Source organism: Staurois parvus, unplaced genomic scaffold (genome assembly GCF_062004578.1).
Source record: "Staurois parvus isolate SC_StPar_1 unplaced genomic scaffold, SC_StPar_1.0 ptg000154l, whole genome shotgun sequence".
Classification (NCBI taxonomy): domain Eukaryota; kingdom Metazoa; phylum Chordata; class Amphibia; order Anura; family Ranidae; genus Staurois; species Staurois parvus.
Window position 1 is genome coordinate 12,927,308 of NW_028317950.1, and position 23,658 is coordinate 12,950,965.

The window sequence follows — 23,658 nt, forward strand, 5'->3', positions numbered from 1 at the left end:
CACTGTAAATATAATCATTGTAAATAAAAGAGATAAGTCCACAAGGTGGCATACACCTCATTGGACTTAACCTGTTATAAGCCAGCCTTTAAAAGTGCATACATTCCTGGAGTTCTATAAACTCGTTACTTTTAAATAGAATGATTCAAATGTATATATCTTTCATAACCCCACATTTTCAACTAATTTATTGGTAAAGGTCAACTGTCCCTAGATTGCTCAGAATGTACAAACTGAAAAATGAAAAGGAAATGGCAGTTGTCCTTAAATACCATTTATTGGAAGGCTTAAAAGAGCAATCTCTGGAAGCATTAATATAGCAGGGGATATTAAAGCGGGCCCTTTAGTAAATTTACAAATCTTCATGAATACATTAGTAAAAAGCAGTCCTTGAGACCCAGGCAGGTGTCTATGCATGGACTGAGGCAACAGTATACAGCAGGCAGGAGGAAATGTTTCCTCAGTCTCCTTTCCCTTGTCATCAGACTAACATTGTAATTTGCAGCAAGTCACAAGATGAGGCCAATCTGTCTCAGTCATTTATGAACACAGCCATGAACTGCACAGGCACCAGTGTCATCTCTAAACCATCATCTCAGTTCAAAAAGTAGATGCTGACCCTGAAAGGTGACTGAATAAAAAAGCAAAAAAATCATTGTTTGGGTAAATACTGTGTCAATAATTACTTAGGTGTGTTACACGTTACTTAGGATGCATGCACTTAACATGATAAAAATAAATCTGATGCTGAGTCTACGGAAACTTCTAACTTCCTTAAGACTGGGGACGAATCTTCAATTCAGAGACTTTGTAGGAATAGTGATACCCACGACTGGATTTCCAATTTATGCCGTTCGCATAGCTGGTGTGGTTACCCCTTAAATAAAGCCCATTCAGGTTGGAATCATGACAACTATCATACCACCATCCTCCTTGGAAAGAATTGGCACAACTGTGAGGGCTTTTATCATTATCATGATCTTTGGTTGAAAATTGAATGTTTCTGTGCTGAGAAAATGAATCACCTGTGAAGGAAAGAAGACAATTATACTGTATATTTACCAGTTAAAGTGTATATATAAATATACATACATACACACATGCAAACTTGCACAGGGTGATTAGTGTGCCAAGAAACACCTGGAACACCCTGTGTGCATGCCTATGCCCCCAGTACCATGCTCTCCTGACATTCCAGTACTGTGTCCTTCTGACCCCTCCAGTACCATGCCCTCCTGACCCCCCCAGTACCATGCCCTCCTGAACTCCCAGTATTGTGCCCTTCTGACTCCCACCCCCACAGTTCCATGCCCTCCTGACCTTCCAGTACTGTGTCCTTCTGACCCCTCCAGTACCATGCCCTCCTGACCCCCCAGTAGCATGCACTCCTAACCCTCGTGCTATTCCCTCCTGACCCTCCAGTACCCAGCCCTGCTGACCCCAGAACAGTTCCCTTCTGACTTCCGGTACCATACTCAACTGACCGCCAGTGCTGTGCTCTTCTGACCTCCTCCAGTACCTTGCCCTCCTGACCTTCCAGTACCATGCCCTCCTGATCTCCCTGTACTGTGCCCTCCTGACCCCCCTGCACTGACCCCTAACTACTGTGCCCTTCTGACCCCCCAGTACCATGCCCTGCTGATCCCCCCTGTACTGTACCCTCCTGACCCCCACTGTACTGTGCCCTTCTAACCCCCAGTACCATATCCTCCTGACCCCCAGTATTGTGCCCTTCTGACACCCCCGAGTACCATGCCCTCCTGACCTCCCAGTTGCGTGCCCTCTTTACTCCCAAGTACCATGCCCTCCTGGCCCCCAGTACCATGCCCTCCTGAACCCCCTGTACTGTGCCCTCCTATCCCCTCAGTACAATGCTATCCTGACCCCTCCTTCTGACATCCTGTCCTCTGCCCTACAGACCCCCTGTTTTCTGCCCTACTGACCCCCTGTCCTCTGCCCTGCTAACTCCTGACTTGCTCACCCCTTTCCTCTGCCCTACTGATCTCTATACACTGCTCTTCATACTGACGAACTCTGAACACTTCTCTTAGTCCTGTTGACCACTGTACACTGCCCTGCATCCTAATGACATCTGTACACTGTCCTACTTACTACTGACCCCTAGGCACTGTCCTACATACTACTGACCTCTGTGTACTGCTCTACATACGACTTTGTACACTGCTCTGTCTACTACTGACCTCTGTACACTGCCCTACATACTACTGACCTCTGTACACTACCCTACCTACTACTGACCGATGGACACTGTCCTACATACTACTGACTGATGGATGCTGCCCTACATAAAATTTACACTGGCCAGAAATCAAAGAGTGCTGGCCAGACTAGCACTAAGGCCAGCCATTACTTAAACTAGTCGAGCAAATCAGCTTGCAGTACCAGATGTTCTGCTTTCATGATAGTCTCCAGCATCAGCCTTGTGGGGTGAGCAATTACTCCCCAGACATCAAAAAAATTGTTAATGAAAGTGAATGTCAAGTTTCTCACTGAAACAACATTTTAAGGTAGGCCACTTTTACAGTGGCATTCGTTTTATTATATTTTTTTCTAAGTTTTCTTCATGCTGTCTTTACTTTTTATTGGAAACTTCCAAGGTCATTTCTTAAAAAAAAAAAAAGGACGCAGCACCCTGGTGATCTTTGATCTCTTCCATGTTGTTCAGGTAGATCTCCATCTCTCAAAGGTTGCCTACACCTGCTCTAGCAGAAGCAGTGTATGCTCTAGTGCAGGGGTGTCAAACTGGTGGCCCTCCAGCTGTTGAGAAACTACAAGTCCCATCATACCTCTGCCTTTGGGAGTCATGCTTGATACTGTCAATCTTGCAATGCCTCATGGGACTTGTAGTTTGGCAACAGCTGGAGGGCAGCCAGTTTGACACCCATGCTCTAGTGTCTCCATGGCAACAGCACACCCTAATCTACTTTGTAGCATAATGATGGAAGGAATTCCAGTGATCCTCATAGCCCCAGACTAGCCCAGGTGGACATGGTAATCCAACCTGATAAAACTGGCAGGCATTGCATGGGAACTTTAATATCATCTTCTGTTTCAAGGACCAATTTCCCATCCTTCTTCATGGTTTCTGGCTTTACCTTCATGTCTGTTGAAGCTCAGGTCCTGAGAGACAGAGACATTTCTAAATGGAGGAACCGCATGATGCTTAAAGCTAGGAAGTCTATAGCAAGGTCTATAACCACACATGGAAACTCTACAGTACTTTGCTTAGTGTGAGACAACTTTCTCTCCAGGAAATTTTCAGTGGGACGAATCCTGACCTTTTTGGTGATAGCCCTGGACAAGCATCATTATTATTATTATTATTATACAGTATTTATAAAGCGCCAATAGTTCACTCAGCGCTGTACATTACAAAGGGGGACAGAACATGTGACAGAACAATACCAATACAATGCAAAACATGAGGGGATCGAGGGCCCTGCTCTTTCGAGCTTACAATCTAGAAGATCATCAAGAGTTTGTCTCTCACTTGCAGTCCTCTTCCAGAGACAGCTGGTTTCCATTCTTTGTGAAGGACCTTTGTGAAGGACCTTTGTAAAGGACCTTTGTAAAGGACCTTTGTTTAACTCCTGGCTCCCTTGTGCACTTTCCCACAACTCTGTGCAGTCTGAAATCTTTCAGCACTTCAAATAATGCCTTTTGAACTGCCTAATCCCTAATTACTCACAAGTTTGTTTTTCTCCTGGCCACCACTTCTATGATTGAAGTGTTTAATTTAGGAGCCTTTCTGGTCTTATAGGACAAGGTAGAGTTGAAAACCAGCACTTCCTTCATACCTAAGGTAGGGTTAACCTTTCACCTCAACCAGGACATAATTTTTAACTCCTCTGTATGACTGCTTCAGAAGATCACTGCTTGGATTTTATTGGGGCTGTGTTAGTTTACCTCACAACCATCATTTCCATTAGAAAGACCAACTATCTCTTAATTGTTCCTGATGGTCCCTCTATGGAGGAACCTGCATCTTTTTCCACCATTTCTTGGTGGGTTAGAAAGATCATCATTAAAGCTTAAGGTTTCAAGGATCTGTTTCTTCCCTAGGCACACTCCACTATACCTGTGAGCACTTCTTTTTTTATATTGTAGAATAGACTAGATACCAATTTCAATGTACACAATTTAGATATGTGGAGTGCCAAAAATAGTATACCATTATGTATATAGAGATAAATCCCATGTGGGAACAGAAAGTCCATCAATAGGCAAGTTCTTTCCTGCATATAATTATGCGATGACTGACAGTCATGTCAACTTGTGATAAATGCATAGATAATTTGCTCTCCCTCACAAGACTTGATATAGATGATAACACCAGCACAGTCCCCACATAGCAGAGCCCGAATTGGGATATACTATGGGTATAGTTGATTAATGCGAATAAAGCAATAAATGCAATATAAACTGATAAACTTGAATCAATGGATGGATATCACATATTTTCAGCTGAATTAATTGGATGGTAATGCAAGTTCAATGCTTAAAGCAGATAGCTAGTTATATAGCTGATATAAATGAAACTTGATGGTCTCACCACATCCTGCCCCAAAGTCATGAAAATGCCATCCCTCACCGAATCCAAAGGTGTAGTGCCTGTTGCTGCTTGCCGGGTATCCCAGAATGATGAAACACATACACATTGGGGTATATATTTCAGCTATAAAAGCTATGGGATAGTGTAATCAGAGCTTCCACATGTGTAGTGGTGAATGCAGAGCGTGCAGAGATGCGGTCGGGTCCACCTACGGTGTCAGGGATGCATGCAGAGTCTGCAGCCATGCGGCCAGGTAGTAGTCCCATTGGGGAGATCATGGGAGACCATGTGTGATTCCAAGCAGAGCGCGCAGGGAGGAGACCCGGCGTGGAGCTGCTGGTCAGCTGGGACTGCGCAGTCGTGGGCATCACCTGGATGTAACGTAATGCGTTTCGCCCACCGAGTCACGTGGGCTTCTTCTTCAAACAAGCCGCAGTTTATCCTCATTGGGACCCCTTGACCTAAGGGATCTCTTTCCCTTGGTCTCTTCTCCTTTTTCTTATGCTCCAATTGGTTCTGAGGACACCACAGTGTGATATTCAAATGTGAGTCGGCAATTAGTATATCCCAGTATTTGGAGTTATTCTTGTTGAAATCCCTTTGTTTACAATTCACCATTATTTATGGTTGAGGGCATCCCGGTTTTTTATTTTTTTGTTACCAGGGCTACTATGTACCCTTTGCTTATTCACATCGGGGTGGTATGTGGGTGCCCCTTATTGATAAAGGTGGACTCCAAATTCTGATAAGTCCCCTGCCTGCAGAACCCCACAACTACCTGGCCAGGTTTGTGGGGAAGAAGTTCTTCTCTTCAGCAACATGGGGACAAAGTGCTTTGCCAGGGGGGTCCTCCCTAGCAAGGTGCCCTCATTGTTAAGGGCATGTGGCCTGCTATTTAATAAAGGACTTGTCAAAACATGTGTTTCTATTTCTTTTTTTTTTTTTTTTACACTTTACATTTTTTGTGAATGAGTAGGGGCACTATGTACCTGGTATCTGGGTGTCCCCTTATTGCCAAAGGGGGTTTCTAGATTCTGATAAGCCCCCTCTCACAGACCCCCACAACCACTGGACCAGGGGTGTCAGAAAGAGGCTCTTCTCTTCATCCACATGGGGCCCTGGCAATTTACTTCCCCAGTGTTGAGGGCATGTGGGCTTACATGGTTCAGGGGAGTGCACGTTCACCCACCTATTTCCTGACCTGGCAGACTGCAAGCTTGATTGAGGGTCTGGTATGGATTTTTAAGTGTATCTCTTTTTTGTCTGGTCTGGTATAGAGATTGGGGAACCTCACGCTTTTTTTTGTTTTTTTTGCACTCGATTCCACTTAAATTTAATTCCAGGCCTAAAGGGCCTGGTGTGACTCATGTGGGAACCCCCAAGCCATTTTTTTATGTAGGGTCACCCCATTAACATCTATACCAGACCTTCATCCAGGATAAGGGTCTGGTATAGATGAATGGATTTCCTGGCTGTTTGTTTACGAACAGAATAAAGCAGCAGGGAGCTGTCACGTATCATCAATTTAAACACACTTTTTTCTTTGTAAAGTATCCTTCATAGGGGCACTGAGGCTCCTTATGGGCACTGAGGCTCCTAATTCATGAATGGCCATTTTTTCCAGGTGATGCATGCAGGAAGCCCAAGTCTATTAGGATGCAGTGGCTGCATAGGCATAGCCGCTCATCCTAATGTGACAGACATGCTGGTGAGTGGTGCTGAATGCAGACAGTGGGGAAGATTTAGTAAAACTGGAGCACTCAGAATCTGATAAATGTGTGCATGGGAGCTTCTAACTTCAGCTTGTTCAGTTACACTTAGACAATAAACCCTGGAAGCTGATTGGTTTCTATGCAAAGCTGCACCACATTTTGCACAATTCAATTTTAGTAAATCTTCCCCAGTGTGTCTTCGGGGCTGTTCACATGCATGCCTGTCACATTAGGATGATCAGCTGTGTCCATGCAGCAACTGCATCTTATTACACATCAATGGGCTGCCTGAATGCAGTACCTATACACTAGAGACACAAGAAAAAATATCACATGCATGTTATATGGGCCTCAGCACCTGTGTAAACGAGGCCTAAATATTAATGTTGCTGTAGTAAGTTGTATACATTTTGCAGATGCTCCACTTCACAAATAGGGTCAGGACATCTGCCAGGTATGTTCTTTCCTGCCACTCTATAGCAGAAATACTGCTACAGGGTGGCAGTGGTGCATAAAATCATGTATATATACATGATTTTGCATTTTGGGGTATGGGGCGCGCGAGCCACGTGTGTGCCCTACCTGTGCTGCCATTGGCGGCCTCACCTGTCAGTAACCGGGTACCGGCGGGTGATTCTCCACTGGCACCCGGCGATCGGCGTGTATCACGGAGGGGGGAGAGACCTGTATGTAAACAATACAGATCTCCCCCCTCTCAGCTCCTGCACATTGATTTGTATTACTCCGCATAGCAGAGCAAAACAAAGCACTGTGCTGACATAGTAAAGCGCACACACAGCACAAATAATAAAACACCACAGATGGTAACCCCTTCCTGTCCAGTGTCATTAGTACAGTGTTAGTGTTTTTTTATTAGCACTGATCACTGTATTGGTGTCACTGAGGATGACAGTTAGTCAGTTCAACCACAGTGTCAGAATGCCTGCCGCAGTCCCGCAATCCGTCTCTGATCGCAGCCATTACTAGTATAAAGAAAAAAAATTTCCAGTATCTATGCCACCATTTGTAAATGCTATAACTTTCACGTAAACTAATTAATTTACATGTATTGGGATTTTTTTCTAGTAAAGACATTTGCAGAGTACATTTTGGCCTAAATTTATGATGACATTTGATTTTTAAAATGTTTTTAATGGACATGTTTAATAGCAAAAAGTAAAAAATATTGTGTTTTTTTTCAAAATTGTAATTTTTTTTTATAGCACAACAAAATAAAAAACGCAGAGACGATCCAACACCACTGAAAGAAAGCTCTATTTGTGGGAAAAAAGGACATACATTTCATTTGGGTGCAGCATTGCATGACCGTTCAATTGTCAGTTAAAGCAACGCAGTGCCATATCACAAAAAATGGCCTGGTCAGAAAGGGGGGTAAATTCTCAGGAGGGCAATGGCTAATAGAGTTTTACATTTTGAATGTTTCACTTAAAACATTACTAAAACTGCTGCTCCCTGCCAGGGCATGCAGTCATTGGGTTCCACTATGTGTTGGCAGGTGGCGCTTTTTTCATTCAGCAGCCCTTGAGCATCATAATTGACGTTGGACAATGTGATTGATGATGGTTGGGTTTTTCAAGTAAAGGTCAAAAACTATGTGTTTTTTATTTACTTTTTACATTATTTTTTTGTGAATGAGTAGGGGTGCTGAGTACCCCTTACTCATTCACATGGGGGAGGGTGGTATCTGGGTGCTCCCTTAATGTTAAAGGGGCTACCAGACTTCCAGCTTCTGATAATACCTCACTGACAGACCTCCCCACCACCATTGGGCCAGGGTTGTAGAGGACCTAGTCCTCATTACCATGAGGTCACAGTGCTTTTCCAGGGAGGCCACTCCCCACTGCTGAGGGCATGTTTTAGGGAGGGAGGTGCATGCTTGCCCACCCCTTTTCCTGGCCTTCCAGGCTGCATACTCGGATAAGGGTCTGGTATGGATTTGTGGGGGGTACCTCATGCTTTATTGTTTCTTGGTTTTTGCATGGGGTTTCCCATTAAAATCCATACCAGGTCTGAAGGGCGTTTGGGGTACCTCATATAATTTTTTATATTGTTTTATTGCATGGGGTCTCTGTTAAACTTCATACTAGGCCTAAAAGTCTTTGCATGAATTATGGGGAAACTCTCAAGCAGGGAACAATGACAAGTGATAACAGTCATCAGGAAGTAGAGCGTGCGTAAAATGATCAGTTCCCCCTTAGGGTTTACATATACTTTACTGACACAGAGCCCAATATGGGGTCATAGCCTGGCAGCAAACTAGCATCATTTGAATGTTATTGTGTAGTTGATCAGTGTTGTGTTACACTATTTTAATTATTGATATTTCTCTGTGACCATCACTTGTTTATTATTGCTCTGTGTCTTTAAGCTGTCTCCTTCTGTCTTAGCTGAGCTCTTTCTCTCACCGTACTTGTGTATATCCCTCCCCCCTGCCTCTCTCTGTAATCATTCCACTGTATCTTGTCTTACCAAATGCATTTTTCCATGAGGCTACAACATTATCGTTTTTCTACTTATGATTAATCTCCATTAAACGGAACATTCGAATGGGTTTCCTCATCTGACTTCCTCAACATGTGAGTTTATTCATTGAGTTAAACTATCTGACCCGATGCAAGGAATAAATTCAACACCACATTGTATAGCTATATACATCGCTGGAGACAAAGTTTATGGCCTTGTAGTCTGAGTCAGAATAATCAGAATGCATCAAACATTCCTGCCTAAGGCTTCATGCACACAGGTAGTTTGACTCCTCAGCATTAAATTATAGCGTTTTTAAGTAACCAGAAGGTACTGGAGCAGCGCCAAGCCCTGCTGCCAGCAGCCTGTCAAGACCTGTGAAAAGTTGAAATACACTGTTGCTGGATGCGGCTGGACGCTGTAATAATCAGTACTTGCATTTATGGGCATATGACCTGAATGCGGAATACTTTACTTTCTGTCTCTCCACTCTATTAATGGACTTTTCTAAATGTACCTGTGCCTGAATGATATCCCATCACATCCTGTCTTTGTGACACCCATTGCTGGCACAGGAATGAAACATCCACAGCACAAAGTAAAAACAAGACAGAGGTTCTAACCCTCCCTCCCTCTGTGCAAAACAGAAACAATTTTGACTCACATGCTATTTAATATAACACCATAGTATATGTTCTTACTCAGAGTTCCTCCGCTGTAGCTAACTTCACTCAGTGTGTAGTTATTTGTCTCCCCCTCGATGCGGAAATTGCCATACAAAGCGTAAAAACGTCCGTTTTCAAAATCAGCAAGGTCGACCCGTAGCTGAAACGTTCCTAAGACAATAGAAGAAAAGGATGAAGTTAAGTCAGTCAATGAACATGCACGCTAGGCAAAATTCATTTTCATTATGCACCCAAGAGTCGGCATTTTGAGCTATTACTTTAAAGCAGGACACCAGCCAAAAACACCAAGATAAAATTGAATAGGCCATTAAAAGACATAAAAAAAATAAAAACCTGCTGCAATATTTATTTTCAGTCAAGGGTTTCCCCCTTAAGTATTTTTTTTTTTGCCACTAGTTGTCCTTGATGGCCAGCATTATTCAACCATCTTCTTCTGAGCCCAGGACATCCTGGACCCGCTCTAGTCGGATAGTGGATAGCGAAAGGAGAAGCAGCTCAGTGATAAGCTCGTCTCTGTCACTCTGCTCTCTCCTCCTATCAGCCTGTGAATTAGTTGGTTCCTTGTGTTGCTTCTTTCTCTCACACTCCAGTCCTGCTGTACAGATACTACGAGAGGCTGATATCCGGATAAATTCAGATACTTAAGCTGTTTGCATTTAAAGCAGTAGTAAATACCACTTACTGACTCTTATCTACAAGTAAGCTTACGGTATATAAAAGCTTACCTGTAGGTACAAATAATATTTCATAAACAAGCACTATCTGGGAGATTTTAACAATTTTTGCAGCTGGTGACATCACCGTTGTATGCACAGTGCATACTGAGCATGCCGTCCCTTCAGAGCATTGTGCCACAACCGTGATTCCTGAGAGCATGTGCGGAAATTATGTCATCAAGTTTTGGCCATCCAAATGGCCGGAGCCCGTGAACCTGGAAGGAAGACTGGGTGAAGACGGAAGCTCTCTCAGGGGTAACAGCACACCACTGGAGGGCTTCATTTTAAGATAAGTCTGTCATAATATGCTACGATTGCAGGAATGCCCTTCATTTAGTCCCCCCCCCCCCCAGCTAAGCCTAGCTGGAACCTTCTTCAATTGGCTCTCTTCCCTGGTTGCTGCCATGGAGGGCAAAGCCGCTCAACAGGGGTCTCCTCCAGAGTGCTGGACCCTGGGATGCTGCCTTATACCACCATACTGCAGACTCCTTTGCCACTCAAGGCTCAGGCTCTTTATGTGCTCTTTCCCTAGCTTTTAGGCACACCTCCCCAGGGATTGGCTGAGATTCCATAAATATTCAAACTGCAGACTCTGCTCTCCCTCCCACTATGTTCCGAATATCTCTAGAATACAGGGGGTAGTAGCAGAGCAGTAGCCTGTGAAAACCTGAGCAGCCCTAACCAATCAACCTCTGCTCCACTGAATACAGTGGAGTCCAACTAAATTTACCTAGCAACCTTTCCTAAACCTTAGGAGGATGCTACACTTGTGTGCTATCTTTGATATTTGTCAAATATTTAAGACAATAATTAGATTAGCTGGAGTCCCTGGGCCAGGTTTTGAGAACTTCTGGGTCTGGTCACATGTGAAACCATGATGAGTATAGACTGAAAAAATTGCTGATCACAAATGTATGATTCTATTTATGTTCCAAACTATCAAATCTTGCTCCACAATTTATTGTCAGATCAGCAATTGTTTTGTGTGTCTCTATTTGTGTTATCACCCTACCTGTGGACGTGAGGCGATGAATGTTATCATTTCCAAGCCAGAATTCACTGTTCTGATTCCCAAATCCTCTCTTATAGTCATTCCAGTTCCTAAAGAAATCCACTGATCCATCCATCCTCCTCTGGAAAACCTAAAAGAGAGGTACATACTGTATGACTACACCTGGGGCTTCCAAGCTACAGCCCATGGGCCATATCTGGCCAGGTACAAGATTTTATCTGGCCCACAGCTAGAGACTAGAGATGAGCGAATTATTCAAAAATTCGATTCGGCTGATTCGTCGAATTTGAGGAAGAAATTCGATTCGATGCGAAATGGAAACAAATAGATACAATGTTTCAACCGCTGAGCTCTGCAGATACACTTAGCGGAGCTCTGCAGATACACTTAGCGGAGCTCTGCAGATACACTTTTTGCCGGCTTGGAATTCTTCTTATTTTCATCCTACTTCTTCTTCTTCATCCTCATCCTCATCCTCAGAAGAAGAAGAAGAGGATGAGGATGAAGAGGAAGAAGAAGAAGTAGGATGAAAATAAGAAGAATTCCAAGCCGGCAAAAAGTGTATCTGCAGAGCTCCGCTAAGTGTATCTGCAGAGCTCCGCTATTTCTGACAGTTCTCTGACATTCACTCCATACAGCGGTTGAAACATTGTATCTATTTGTTTCCATAAATGGAAACAAATAGATACAATGTTTCAACCGCTGTATGGAGTGAATGTCAGAGAACTGTCAGAAATAGGCTATTTCTGACAGTTCTCTGACATTCACTCCTCAACCGCTGTATGGAGTATTGAATGTCAGAGAACTGTCAGAAATAGCCTATTTCTGACAGTTCTCTGACATTCACTCCATACAGCGGTTGAAACATTGTATCTATTTGTTTCCATAAATGGAAACAAATAGATACAATGTTTCAACCGCTGTATGGAGTGAATGTCAGAGAACTGTCAGAAATAGCATAGCTCTGCAGATACACTTAGCGGAGCTCTGCAGATACACTTTTTGCCGGCTTGGAATTCTTCTTATTTTCATCCTACTTCTTCTTCTTCTTCTTCTTCATCCTCATCCTCATCCTCTTCTTCTTCTTCTGAGGATGAGGATGAAGAAGAAGAAGAAGTAGGATGAAAATAAGAAGAATTCCAAGCCGGCAAAAAGTGTATCTGCAGAGCTCCTCTATTCTGCAGATACACTTAGAGGAGCTCTGCAGATACACTTTTTGCCGGCTTGGAATTCTTCTTATTTTCATCCTACTTCTTCTTCTTCATCCTCATCCTCATCCTCAGAAGAAGAAGAAGAGGATGAGGATGAAGAAGAAGAAGAAGTAGGATGAAAATAAGAAGAATTCCAAGCTGGCAAAAAGTGTATCTGCAGAGCTCCTCTATTTCTCACAGTTCTATGTCAGAGAACTGTCAGAAATAGAGGAGCTCTGCAGATACACTTTTTGCCGGCTTGGAATTCTTCTTATTTTCATCCTACTTCTTCTTCTTCTTCTTCATCCTCATCCTCATCCTCTTCTTCTTCCGAGGATGAGGATGAGGATGAAGAAGAAGAAGTAGGATGAAAATAAGAAGAATTCCAAACCGGCAAAAAGTGTATCTGCAGAGCTACGCTAAGTGTATCTGCAGAGCTCCTCTATTTCTGACAGTTCTCTGACATTCACATTTACAGCGGTTGAAACATTGTATCTATTTGTTTCCATAAATGGAAACAAATAGATACAATGTTTCAACCGCTGAGCTCTGCAGATACACTTAGCGGAGCTCTGCAGATACACGTTTTGCCGGCTTGGAATTCTTCTTATTTTCATCCTACTTCTTCTTCTTCTTCTTCATCCTCATCCTCAGAAGAAGAAGAAGAATGAAAAGAAGAAGAAGAAGAATGAAAAGAAGAAGAAGAATGAAAAGAAGAAGAAGAAGAATGAAAAGAAGAATGAGAAGAATGAAAAGATTCTTCTTCTTTTCATTCTTCTTTTCATTCTTCTTCTTCTTTTCATTCTTCTTCTTCTTCTTTTCATTCTTCTTTTCATTCTTCTTTTCATTCTTCTCATTCTTCTTTTCATTCTTCTTTTCATTCTTCTTCTCATTCTTCTTTTCATTCTTCTTCTTCTTTTCATTCTTCTTTTCATTCTTCTCATTCTTCTTCTCATTCTTCTTCTTTTCATTCTTCTTTTCATTCATTCTTCTTCTTCTTTTCATTCTTCTTCTTCTTTTCATTCTTCTTTTCATTCTTCTCATTCTTCTTCTCATTCTTCTTCTCATTCTTCTTTTCATTCTTCTTTTCATTCTTCTCATTCTTCTTTTCATTCTTCTTTTCATTCTTCTTCTCATTCTTCTTTTCATTCTTCTTTTCATTCTTCTTTTCATTCTTCTTCTCATTCTTCTTTTCATGAAGAATGAAAAGAATGAAAAGAATGAAAAGAAGAAGAAGAAGAATGAAAAGAAGAATGAGAAGAAGAATGAAAAGAAGAATGAGAAGAATGAAAAGAAGAATGAAAAGAAGAAGAAGAAGAATGAAAAGAAGAAGAAGAAGAAGAAGAAGAAGAAGAAGAAGAAGAATGAAAAGAGGAAGAAGAAGAATGAAAAGAAGAATGAAAAGAATAAGAAGAATGAAAAGAAGAAGAAGCATGAAAAGAAGAATGAGAAGAATGAAAAGATTCTTCTTCTTCTTCTTTTCATTCTTCTTTTCATTCTTCTTCTTCTTTTCATTCTTCTTCTTCTTTTCATTCTTCTTTTCATTCTTCTCATTCTTCTTTTCATTCTTCTCATTCTTCTTTTCATTCTTCTTCTCATTCTTCTTTTCATTCTTCTTCTTCTTTTCATTCTTCTTTTCATTCTTCTCATTCTTCTTTTCATTCTTCTTTTCATTCTTCTTCTCATTCTTCTTTTCATTCTTCTTCTTTTCATTCTTCTTTTCATTCTTCTTTTCATGAAGAAGAAAAGAAGAATGAGAAGAATGAAAAGAAGAATGAAAAGAAGAAGAATGAAAAGAAGAATGAGAAGAAGAATGAAAAGAAGAATGAGAAGAATGAAAAGAAGAATGAGAAGAATGAAAAGAAGAATGAAAAGAAGAAGAAGAAGAATGAAAAGAAGAAGAAGAATGAAAAGAAGAATGAAAAGAAGAAGAAGAAGAATGAAAAGAAGAAGAAGAAGAATGAAAAGAAGAATGAAAAGAATAAGAAGAATGAAAAGAAGAAGAAGCATGAAAAGAAGAATGAGAAGAATGAAAAGATTCTTCTTCTTCTTCTTTTCATTCTTCTTTTCATTCTTCTTCTTCTTTTCATTCTTCTTCTTCTTCTTTTCATTCTTCTTTTCATTCTTCTCATTCTTCTTTTCATTCTTCTCATTCTTCTTCTCATTCTTCTTTTCATTCTTCTTCTCATTCTTCTTTTCATTCTTCTTCTTCTTTTCATTCTTCTTTTCATTCTTCTCATTCTTCTTTTCATTCTTCTTTTCATTCTTCTTCTCATTCTTCTTTTCATTCTTCTTCTTTTCATTCTTCTTTTCATTCTTCTTTTCATGAAGAAGAAAAGAAGAATGAGAAGAATGAAAAGAAGAATGAAAAGAAGAAGAATGAAAAGAAGAATGAGAAGAAGAATGAAAAGAAGAATGAAAAGAAGAATGAGAAGAATGAAAAGAAGAATGAGAAGAATGAAAAGAAGAATGAAAAGAAGAAGAAGAAGAATGAAAAGAAGAAGAAGAAGAATGAAAAGAAGAATGAAAAGAAGAAGAAGAAGAATGAAAAGAAGAAGAAGAAGAATGAAAAGAAGAATGAAAAGAAGAAGAAGAATGAAAAGAAGAAGAAGAAGAATGAAAAGAAGAATTGAGAAGAATGAAAAGAAGAAGAAGAAGAAAGAATGAAAAGAAGAAGAAGAATGAAAAGAAGAAGAAGAAGAATGAAAAGAAGAATGAACAGAAGAAGAAGAATGAAAAGAAGAAGAAGAAGAATGAAAAGAAGAATGAGAAGAATGAAAAGATTCTTCTTCTTCTTCTTTTCATTCTTCTTTTCATTCTTCTTCTTCTTTTCATTCTTCTTCTTCTTTTCATTCTTCTTTTCATTCTTCTCATTCTTCTTCTCATTCTTCTTTTCATTCTTCTTCTCATTCTTCTTTTCATTCTTCTCATTCTTCTTTTCATTCTTCTTTTCATTCTTCTTCTCATTCTTCTTTTCATTCTTCTTCTTCTTCTTTTCATTCTTCTTTTCATTCTTCTCATTCTTCTTTTCATTCTTCTCATTCTTCTTCTCATTCTTCTTTTCATTCTTCTTCTCATTCTTCTTTTCATTCTTCTTCTTCTTTTCATTCTTCTTTTCATTCTTCTCATTCTTCTTTTCATTCTTCTTTTCATTCTTCTTCTCATTCTTCTTTTCATTCTTCTTCTTCTTTTCATTCTTCTTTTCATTCTTCTCATTCTTCTTTTCATTCTTCTTTTCATTCTTCTTCTCATTCTTCTTTTCATTCTTCTTTTCATGAAGAAGAAAAGAAGAATGAGAAGAATGAAAAGAAGAAGAATGAAAAGAAGAATGAGAAGAAGAATGAAAAGAAGAATGAAAAGAAGAAGAAGAAGAATGAAAAGAAGAAGAAGAATGAAAAGAAGAATGAAAAGAAGAAGAAGAAGAAGAATGAAAAGAAGAATGAAAAGAAGAAGAAGAATGAAAAGAAGAAGAAGAAGAATGAAAAGAAGAATGAGAAGAATGAAAAGAAGAAGAAGAAGAATGAAAAGAAGAAGAAGAATGAAAAGAAGAAGAAGAATGAAAAGAAGAATGAACAGAAGAAGAATGAAAAGAAGAAGAAGAAGAATGAAAAGAAGAATGAAAAGAAGAATGAGAAGAATGAAAAGATTCTTCTTCTTCTTCTTTTCATTCTTCTTCTTTTCATTCTTCTTCTTCTTCTTTTCATTCTTCTTTTCATTCTTCTTTTCATTCTTCTCATTCTTCTTTTCATTCTTCTTCTCATTCTTCTTCTCATTCTTCTTCTTCTTTTCATTCTTCTTTTCATTCTTCTCATTCTTCTTTTCATTCTTCTTCTCATTCTTCTTTTCATGAAGAAGAAAAGAAGAATGAGAAGAATGAAAAGAAGAAGAAGAATGAAAAGAAGAATGAGAAGAAGAAAAAAAAGAAGAATGAAAAGAAGAATGAGAAGAATGAAAAGAAGAATGAAAAGAAGAAGTATTCCAGTACAGCAAAAAGTGTATCTGCAGAGAGCTCCGCTATTTCTGACAGTTCTCTGACAGTTCCTTCACATTTACAGCGGTTGAAACATTGTATCTGTTTCCGAATAAAAACATCTGTATCCTAAATGGAAACAAATAGATACAATGTTTCAACCGCTGTACATGTGAAGGAACTGTCAGAGAACTGTCAGAAATAGCGGAGCTCTCTGCAGGGACACTTTTGCCGGCTGATCGGGAAAAATCCGATTCGCGCACCCGAAGTATGCTAATATTCGGATTCGACGCAAATCGAATTTTTCCTGAAATTCGAAACGAATTCCACTTCGCCTGGTTCGATTCGCTCATCTCTACTAGAGATAATTGCAAATCCTCAATGTTCACAGATTGAGAATTAAGGTCAGCAGAGGCTTTGATTTAGGGGGGACCTTGATGTATGGGAGAACTCTGATGAGGACCCAAATGTACAGGGAAACTCTGACATACGTAAGACCCAATAGGGACCTTGATGTATGGAGGGCTCTGATGGGGACCCTGATGTAAGGAGAGACTCTCATGAATATTATAAAATATACAATGTGGTCCTTGTACTGAAAAGATTGGCAACCCAAGCAGAAGGCCAAGGCAATCCAGGTCTTGTAATGGTGTTACTATTGCATACCAGTACCGAAGTCTGATCATTACAACCAACCATATCTTCTCTCTCATGTGTCCTGGGCAGGTTACAAAATGAAAAGGAAAAAGTAAGTGGTTGGTTTAGGTAATACAGACCATTCAGCTTTCAGGCACTTTGAGGGCTTGTATAGATACAGTTTGTTTATGAACTATGCATTTATTGTTCATACTCATCTGCTAGTTATAGACAAAATATTATTAAAAATACATGTGTAAAATATACAAGTACAGTATATACAGTATGAGTATACATTAATTTTGGAAAATCTATACAGTTAATACTGTGCGTTGAAGTCAGCTGGTCTTACCTTAGGAGTCTATTTATAAAAAAAAATGCTTTGTGAATGTCTCCATATTTGTGGAAGCATAATGAATAATTCCTATAATTGTTGTGTAATATCAAAAACAAAATAATATATTTCCCAGCACACTTGCCAGCTATCCTGCAATAAAACAACATTTGCTGTCTTTCTAACAAAACATATTAAAACCAGACGGTTTAGTTGCACACATTTGCAATTACATGTGGAAGCTGTACTGCCTTGCCAAGGCTCTTCTGCTCGGTGCGGTCCTAACTCTGTGTTTGAGAGTCTCCATGTTGGAGCATGGCAGTGGATAAGTCAAGGGCAGGTATGCCTGGGCATCCAATGTGTCCCTTCACCTTTAAGGAAGGGTGGGCTCCCTCCTGGAAAACCTGCTATTGCTTTATTTGTTTTTGGACTTATCTCATTGGGATGTGGTGCTGATGGAAGGGCTATACCAGTTATAAAATGCAGTGGGTTTGCCTGCACCAGATGACATGGTACAGCACACTGCTTTTTGGTGAGGTTTAGTCAGATTTAGCCCATTCAAAATGAATGAACTCAAATTGCACCACACTGCACCACATGTGAATCATGCAGGTATTTGCAATTCCTGTGCAATTGCTGGTGTGAACCAGCCCTCATTCAGCTGTCAGCCAGGGATTCCAGATTGGCAGGTCAGTATAATTAACCACTTGGAGACCTATAACAGAAATACTACTACAGGGGGGCAGCTGTGCACAAAATCACACACACACATATATATATATATATATATATATATACGTAATTTTGCATTTCCGGGTAAGGAGCGCATGGGCCCCAACTGGTAATTACTCGCCTGGTGATTTCCGAGGATCTCCTACAGAGGGAACTGTTTTGTTTAGTAACAGTTCTCCTCTGTCAGCTCGGGCACACTGCAGTGGGTGGCTGTGCACAGTGAATCACACACACACCGCCCCCTAGTAAAACACTCCCAGCATATAGTTAACCCTTTGATCACCCCTCATATTAACCCCTTCCTGCCCAATGCCATTAGTACAGTATCAGTGCTTTTTTTAGCACTGATCACTGTATTGATGTCACTTGGGGATGTCAGTAACACCAAGTCAGTTTCCCCCAGTGTCAATGTCCCGCAGTCCCACAGCCCCGCTATAAGTCGCTGATCGCCGCCATTACTAGTAAAAATGAAAAAAAAAATCCCAGTATATATACCTCCATTTGTAAATGCTATAACTTTCATGTAAACCAAATAATTTACACATATTGGGATTTTTTTTCAGCAAAGACATGTCGCAGAATACATTTTGGCATAAATTTATGATGAAATTTGATTTTTTTTAATTTTATATTGGATATGTCTAATAGCAAAAAGTAAAAAATAAAATTTTGTTTCTCAAAATTATTGGTCTTTTTTATAGCGTAAAAAATAAAAACAGCACAAATACCACCAAAAGAAAGCCCAATTTGTGAGAAAAAAAAGGACGGAAATTTCATTAGGGTGTAGCATTGCATGACTTTGAAATTGTCAGTTAAAGTAACGCAGTGTCGTAACGCAAAAAATTGCCTGGTCAGGAAGGGGGTAAATCCTCAGAATGGCAAATGGTTAAACAGCGGGGATAGTGTAAAAAAACAAATACAATAAGAGAAATAAGAGGAAAAAAAAAAAACAAGAGGCCCCTTTAGGTCTGGCATGGATTTTAAGGGGGACCCTATGAAAACAAACTTAAAAAAAAAATTCATGGCATCCACCCTAAAATTCCATACCAGACTTTTTGAATCTGGCATGAATTTTAAAGGTGAATCTCACATAAAGAAAGAAAAAAAAAGCGTGACGTTCACCTACAAAATCCATACCAAACCCTTATCCAAGTATTCAGCCTGGGGGGCCAGGAAAGGAGGGGTGAGCGTGCACCCTCCCAACCATACCAGACCACATGCCCTTACCATAGGATGTGGAGGATGCCTTGCTAGAAGGGACCCCCTGGCAAAGCACCTTTTCCCCATGGTGATAAGGGTAAGGGAGCCCCCTTTAAAAGACCCTAGATTCTGCCCACTGTCCACTCATTCGCAAACAAAAGTCAATGGTAGATTATTATTATTATACAGTATTTATATAGCGCCAAAGGGTATGCTCAGCGCTGTACAGTAGCAAGGGGGACAGAACATGAGACAAGACAGTAACAATACAATACACGAGGGGTTCGAGGGCCCTGCTCTTTCGAGCTTACAATCTAGGAGATGAATGTACATACACTTTTTGACAAGTCCTTTAAAAAAAAAAATTGTCCTACGATGTAAATCCATTGTCAATCTTGTCGTCCAAGATCCATGGCAAACAAAGTCCAAGAAATGAAAACCAGCAAACTGGCTACAGCGTCATGGGCAGCCAAGGCTCATAGATGCACATGTGGAATGAAGGCTGGCCTGTGTAGTACGATCGAATAGAAGAGCTACTGTAGTTCAAATTATTGAAAAAGGTAGTGGTGTGTAGCCTATTTTCCCACTCAGAGCACACACAGCCAAGCACACAGCATTTTCTTCACTCTTTAACTGGCTCTAAAGAACAGTCTAGGGGTTTCTTTTTGGGTTTTTATTGGGAACAATAAACTTGGATAGGGAGAGGGAGAATAAACTGTAGAACAGGATAACTTGAGGATTTCTCAACGATCTGGCTCTACAGTAAGAAAAAAAAAATGTCCCACAGGATCTCTAGGCTGATGGTGACTAGTACTCCTTCCAGAGTTTACAAGCTACACTCGGTCACTAACTCTACAGCACTAGGGTCAATTACTCACATAGCTGATATCCACCAGGCTCTTCCTAGTGAGGGAGATTGTCAGGGCTCCGGGTATGACCAGAGGTGTGTGGACTGACACAGGGAAACGCAGGCTTCAGATATGGTATAAACAATATAATTTATTAAGACTAACAATACAAAACGCAGTGCAAAACTAAACCTAAACACAGTGCAAACAAACCAAACCACCCACAGATAACAATACATACAAAGCAAGAGTCGTCAGGCAGGCCAGGTCAGTAGCGAATGGGCAAACGGAGTACCAGGAACAGGCGGGAGAGTGGTCGAGGTCACAAGCTGGGTTCAGTAACTCACGGGCAGCGCGGTGCAGAAGGTCAGGCAGAGAATGGTCAGGGTCACAAGCCAGGGATCAAACAGGAGAAGTCAGCAGAGGTCAGGATCAGGCAGGGTCGGCAACAAGTCAGGCAGAAACAGGAACAGGAACACAAGATACAGGGGCCCATGGAAAAACACACACCAAGGCCCTGACTGTGAGTCTGGCCATTCCTTAAATACAACCCCTGCAATCAGCTTCAGGTGTTTGACTGACTGCAGGGGTGAGTCTCTGATTGCTGAGAGCACCCGCTGGCCAGCCCTGGTACTACAGCCCACAAGGCAGGTGAGTCCCACCATTATTGGCAAGTCCATTCCTGACAGTACCCCCCCCCCCCCAAGGAGCGGCCTCAGACGCTCCAAATAGTCCTAGCTGGGCAAAATGTTCCACCGCCCGGGTCCGGTAACTGGCGGGATATCAAAGACTGGCACGTCGGGCTGGACACCGGACAGAGGCACGTCGGGCTGGGCACCGGGCAGAGGCACGTCGGGCTGGGCACCGGACAGAGGCACGTCCGGCTGGACACCGGACAGAGGCACGTCCGACTGGACACCGGACAGAGGCACATCGGGCTGGACACCGGACAGAGGCACATCAGGCTGGACACCGGAATACCAGGCAGGGCAGCAGGCACCGGGCCACCAGACGGGGCGGCAGGCACCGGGCCACCAGGCGGGGCGGCGACCGGGCCACCAGGCGGGGCACCGGGCCACCAGGCGGAGTGGCAGGCACCGGGCCCCCAGGCGGAGCGGCAGGCACCGAGTCATCTGGCAAGACCGCGGGCCCCGAGTCATCAGGCACGACAACGAGCTCTGAGTCAACCGACACGACAGCGGGCTCCGAGTCAACTGGCACGACAGCGGGACCGGGTCATCCGGTACCGGATCGTCTGGCTCGACAGCGGGCACCGGGTCATCAGGCTCGACAGCGGGCATCGGGTCACCAGGTACAACAGCGGGCACCGGGTCATCAGACATTGGATCGTCTTGCTCGACAGCGGGCACCAGGTCACCTGGCTCAACAGCGGGCATCGGGTCACCAGGCACGACAGCGGGCATCGGGTCACCAGGCATCAGGTCATCTGGCTCGACAGCGGGGACCGAGTCATCTGGCAAGGCAGTGGGCACCGAGTCACCAGGCATGACAGCTGGCTCTGAGTCAACTGGCACGACAGTGGGCATCGGGTCACCAGGTATGACAGCGGGCACTGGGTCATCAGGCATTGAATCGTCTGGCTCGACAGCGGGCATTGAGTCATCAGGCATGACAGCGGGCATCGGGTCACCAGGCATGACAGCGGGCACTGGGTCATCAGGCATTGGATCTTCTGGCTCGACGACGGGCACCGGGATACCAGGCATCAGGTCATCTGGCTCGACAGCGGGCACCGAGTCATCTGACAAGGCAGTGGGCACGAGTCACCATGCATGACAGCGGGCTCTGAGTCAACTGGCACGACAGCGGGCACCGGGTCATCTGGCTCAACAGCGGGCATCGGGTCACCAGGCAGGGCAGCAGGCACTGGGCCACCAGGCGGGGCGGCAGGCACCGGGCCACCAGGCGGGGCACCGGGCCACCAGGCGGAGTGGCAGGCACCGGGCCCCCAGGCGGAGCGGCAGGCACCGGGCCCCCAGGCGGAGCGGCAGGCACCGGGCCCCCAGGTGGAGCGGCAGGCACCGAGTCATCTGGCAAGACCGCGGGCCCCGAGTCATCAGGCACGACAGCGAGCTCTGAGTCAACTGGCACGACAGCGGGACCGGGTCATCTGGTACCGGATCGTCTGGCTCGACAGCGGGCACCGGGTCATCAGGCTCGACAGCGGGCATCGAGTCACCAGGTACAACAGCGGGCACCGGGTCATCAGACATTGGATCGTCTTGCTCGACAGCGGGCACCAGGTCATCTGGCTCAACAGCGGGCATCGGGTCACCAGGCACGACAGTGGGCATCGGGTCACCAGGCATCAGGTCATCTGGCTCGACAGCGGGGACCGAGTCATCTGGCAAGGCAGTGGGCACCGAGTCACCAGGCATGACAGCTGGCTCTGAGTCAACTGGCACGACAGCGGGCATCGGGTCACCAGGTATGACAGCGGGCACTGGGTCATCAGGCATTGTATCGTCTGGCTCGACAGCGGGCATTGAGTCATCAGGCACGACAGTGGGCATCGGGTCACCAGGCATGACAGCGGGCACTGGGTCATCAGGCATTGGATCTTCTGGCTCGACGACGGGCACCGGGATACCAGGCATCAGGTCATCTGGCTCGACAGCGGGCACCGAGTCATCTGACAAGGCAGTGGGCACCGAGTCACCAGGCATGACAGCGGGCTCTGAGTCAACTGGCACGACAGCGGGCACCGGGTCATCTGGCTCAACAGCGGGCATCGGGTCACCAGGCACAACAGCGGGCACTGGGTCATCAGGCATCGGGTCATCTGGCTCGACAGTGGGCACCAGGTCATCTGGCAAGGCAGTGGGCAGCGAGTCACCAGGCATGACAGCTGGCTCTGAGTCAACTGGCACGACAGCGGGCACCGGGTCATCAGGCATTGGAACGTCTTGCTCGACAACGGGCACCGGGATACCAGGCTGCGCCACGGAAGGCTGGTTGTCAGATGGCAGACTGACCGATTTAGATACTGGCAAGTCCATTCCTGACAGAGATCTAGACTCACACCATCATAGGACAGCTGGACTTTTTTCCACCAACTTCAGAACACATACGTATCAATAATCCCTTAAGAGTCACTGAATTATTTTTGGGTTGCCTGTTGCTCTTGACCCCACTCTGAAAACCCAACCCCTTCTGACACCACCGTACACTTCTGACCAGAGTAAAACCTCTGAATATTACTGGAAAATAGACTCAAACACAGTTTACAATGAACTGCGGTCTTGTTTATATTGGAATTGAATGTGAGCACAGTAAAGCAACAAAGAGTAATAAGTGTGCAAATAATAACAGGTATCACTCTTAGTAATTTTTAAGCAAAAGTAAATACACACAGCAAAAAATCTCAATCAGTTTTAGATGTCCTGCAATTCAGAATTTGATCCAAAAGACCTCAGCTCTGAGATGTCTCCTTCCCCAGCGAGCAGAAAAAACAACTAACAAAGAGTAAGGCTAGCTGACTGTAGGCCCTCAGAAGCTGGTGACCCGGTTTAATTCTGAGAGAAAGAAAGAGCTCTTTAAAGCA

General features: G+C 43.1%; 1 protein-coding gene across 2 annotated transcripts in view; it reads right to left on the minus strand.

The window, feature by feature from the left end:
- Positions 1-258: 258 nt before the first annotated feature.
- The window catches only part of LOC149463526 (ficolin-1-B-like), a 638,327-nt gene continuing 614,927 nt past the window's right edge, over positions 259-23,658 (minus strand). For both annotated transcript variants that reach the window (XM_089675068.1, XM_089675067.1), the window contains exons 6-8: positions 11,184-11,313; positions 9,471-9,605; positions 259-1,025 (exon numbers count right to left, since the gene is read on the minus strand). In XM_089675068.1, the coding sequence (XP_089531194.1) occupies positions 775-1,025; positions 9,471-9,605; positions 11,184-11,313 (516 nt within the window). In that variant the 3' untranslated portion in view covers positions 259-774. The remainder of the gene's footprint in view (positions 1,026-9,470; positions 9,606-11,183; positions 11,314-23,658) is intronic.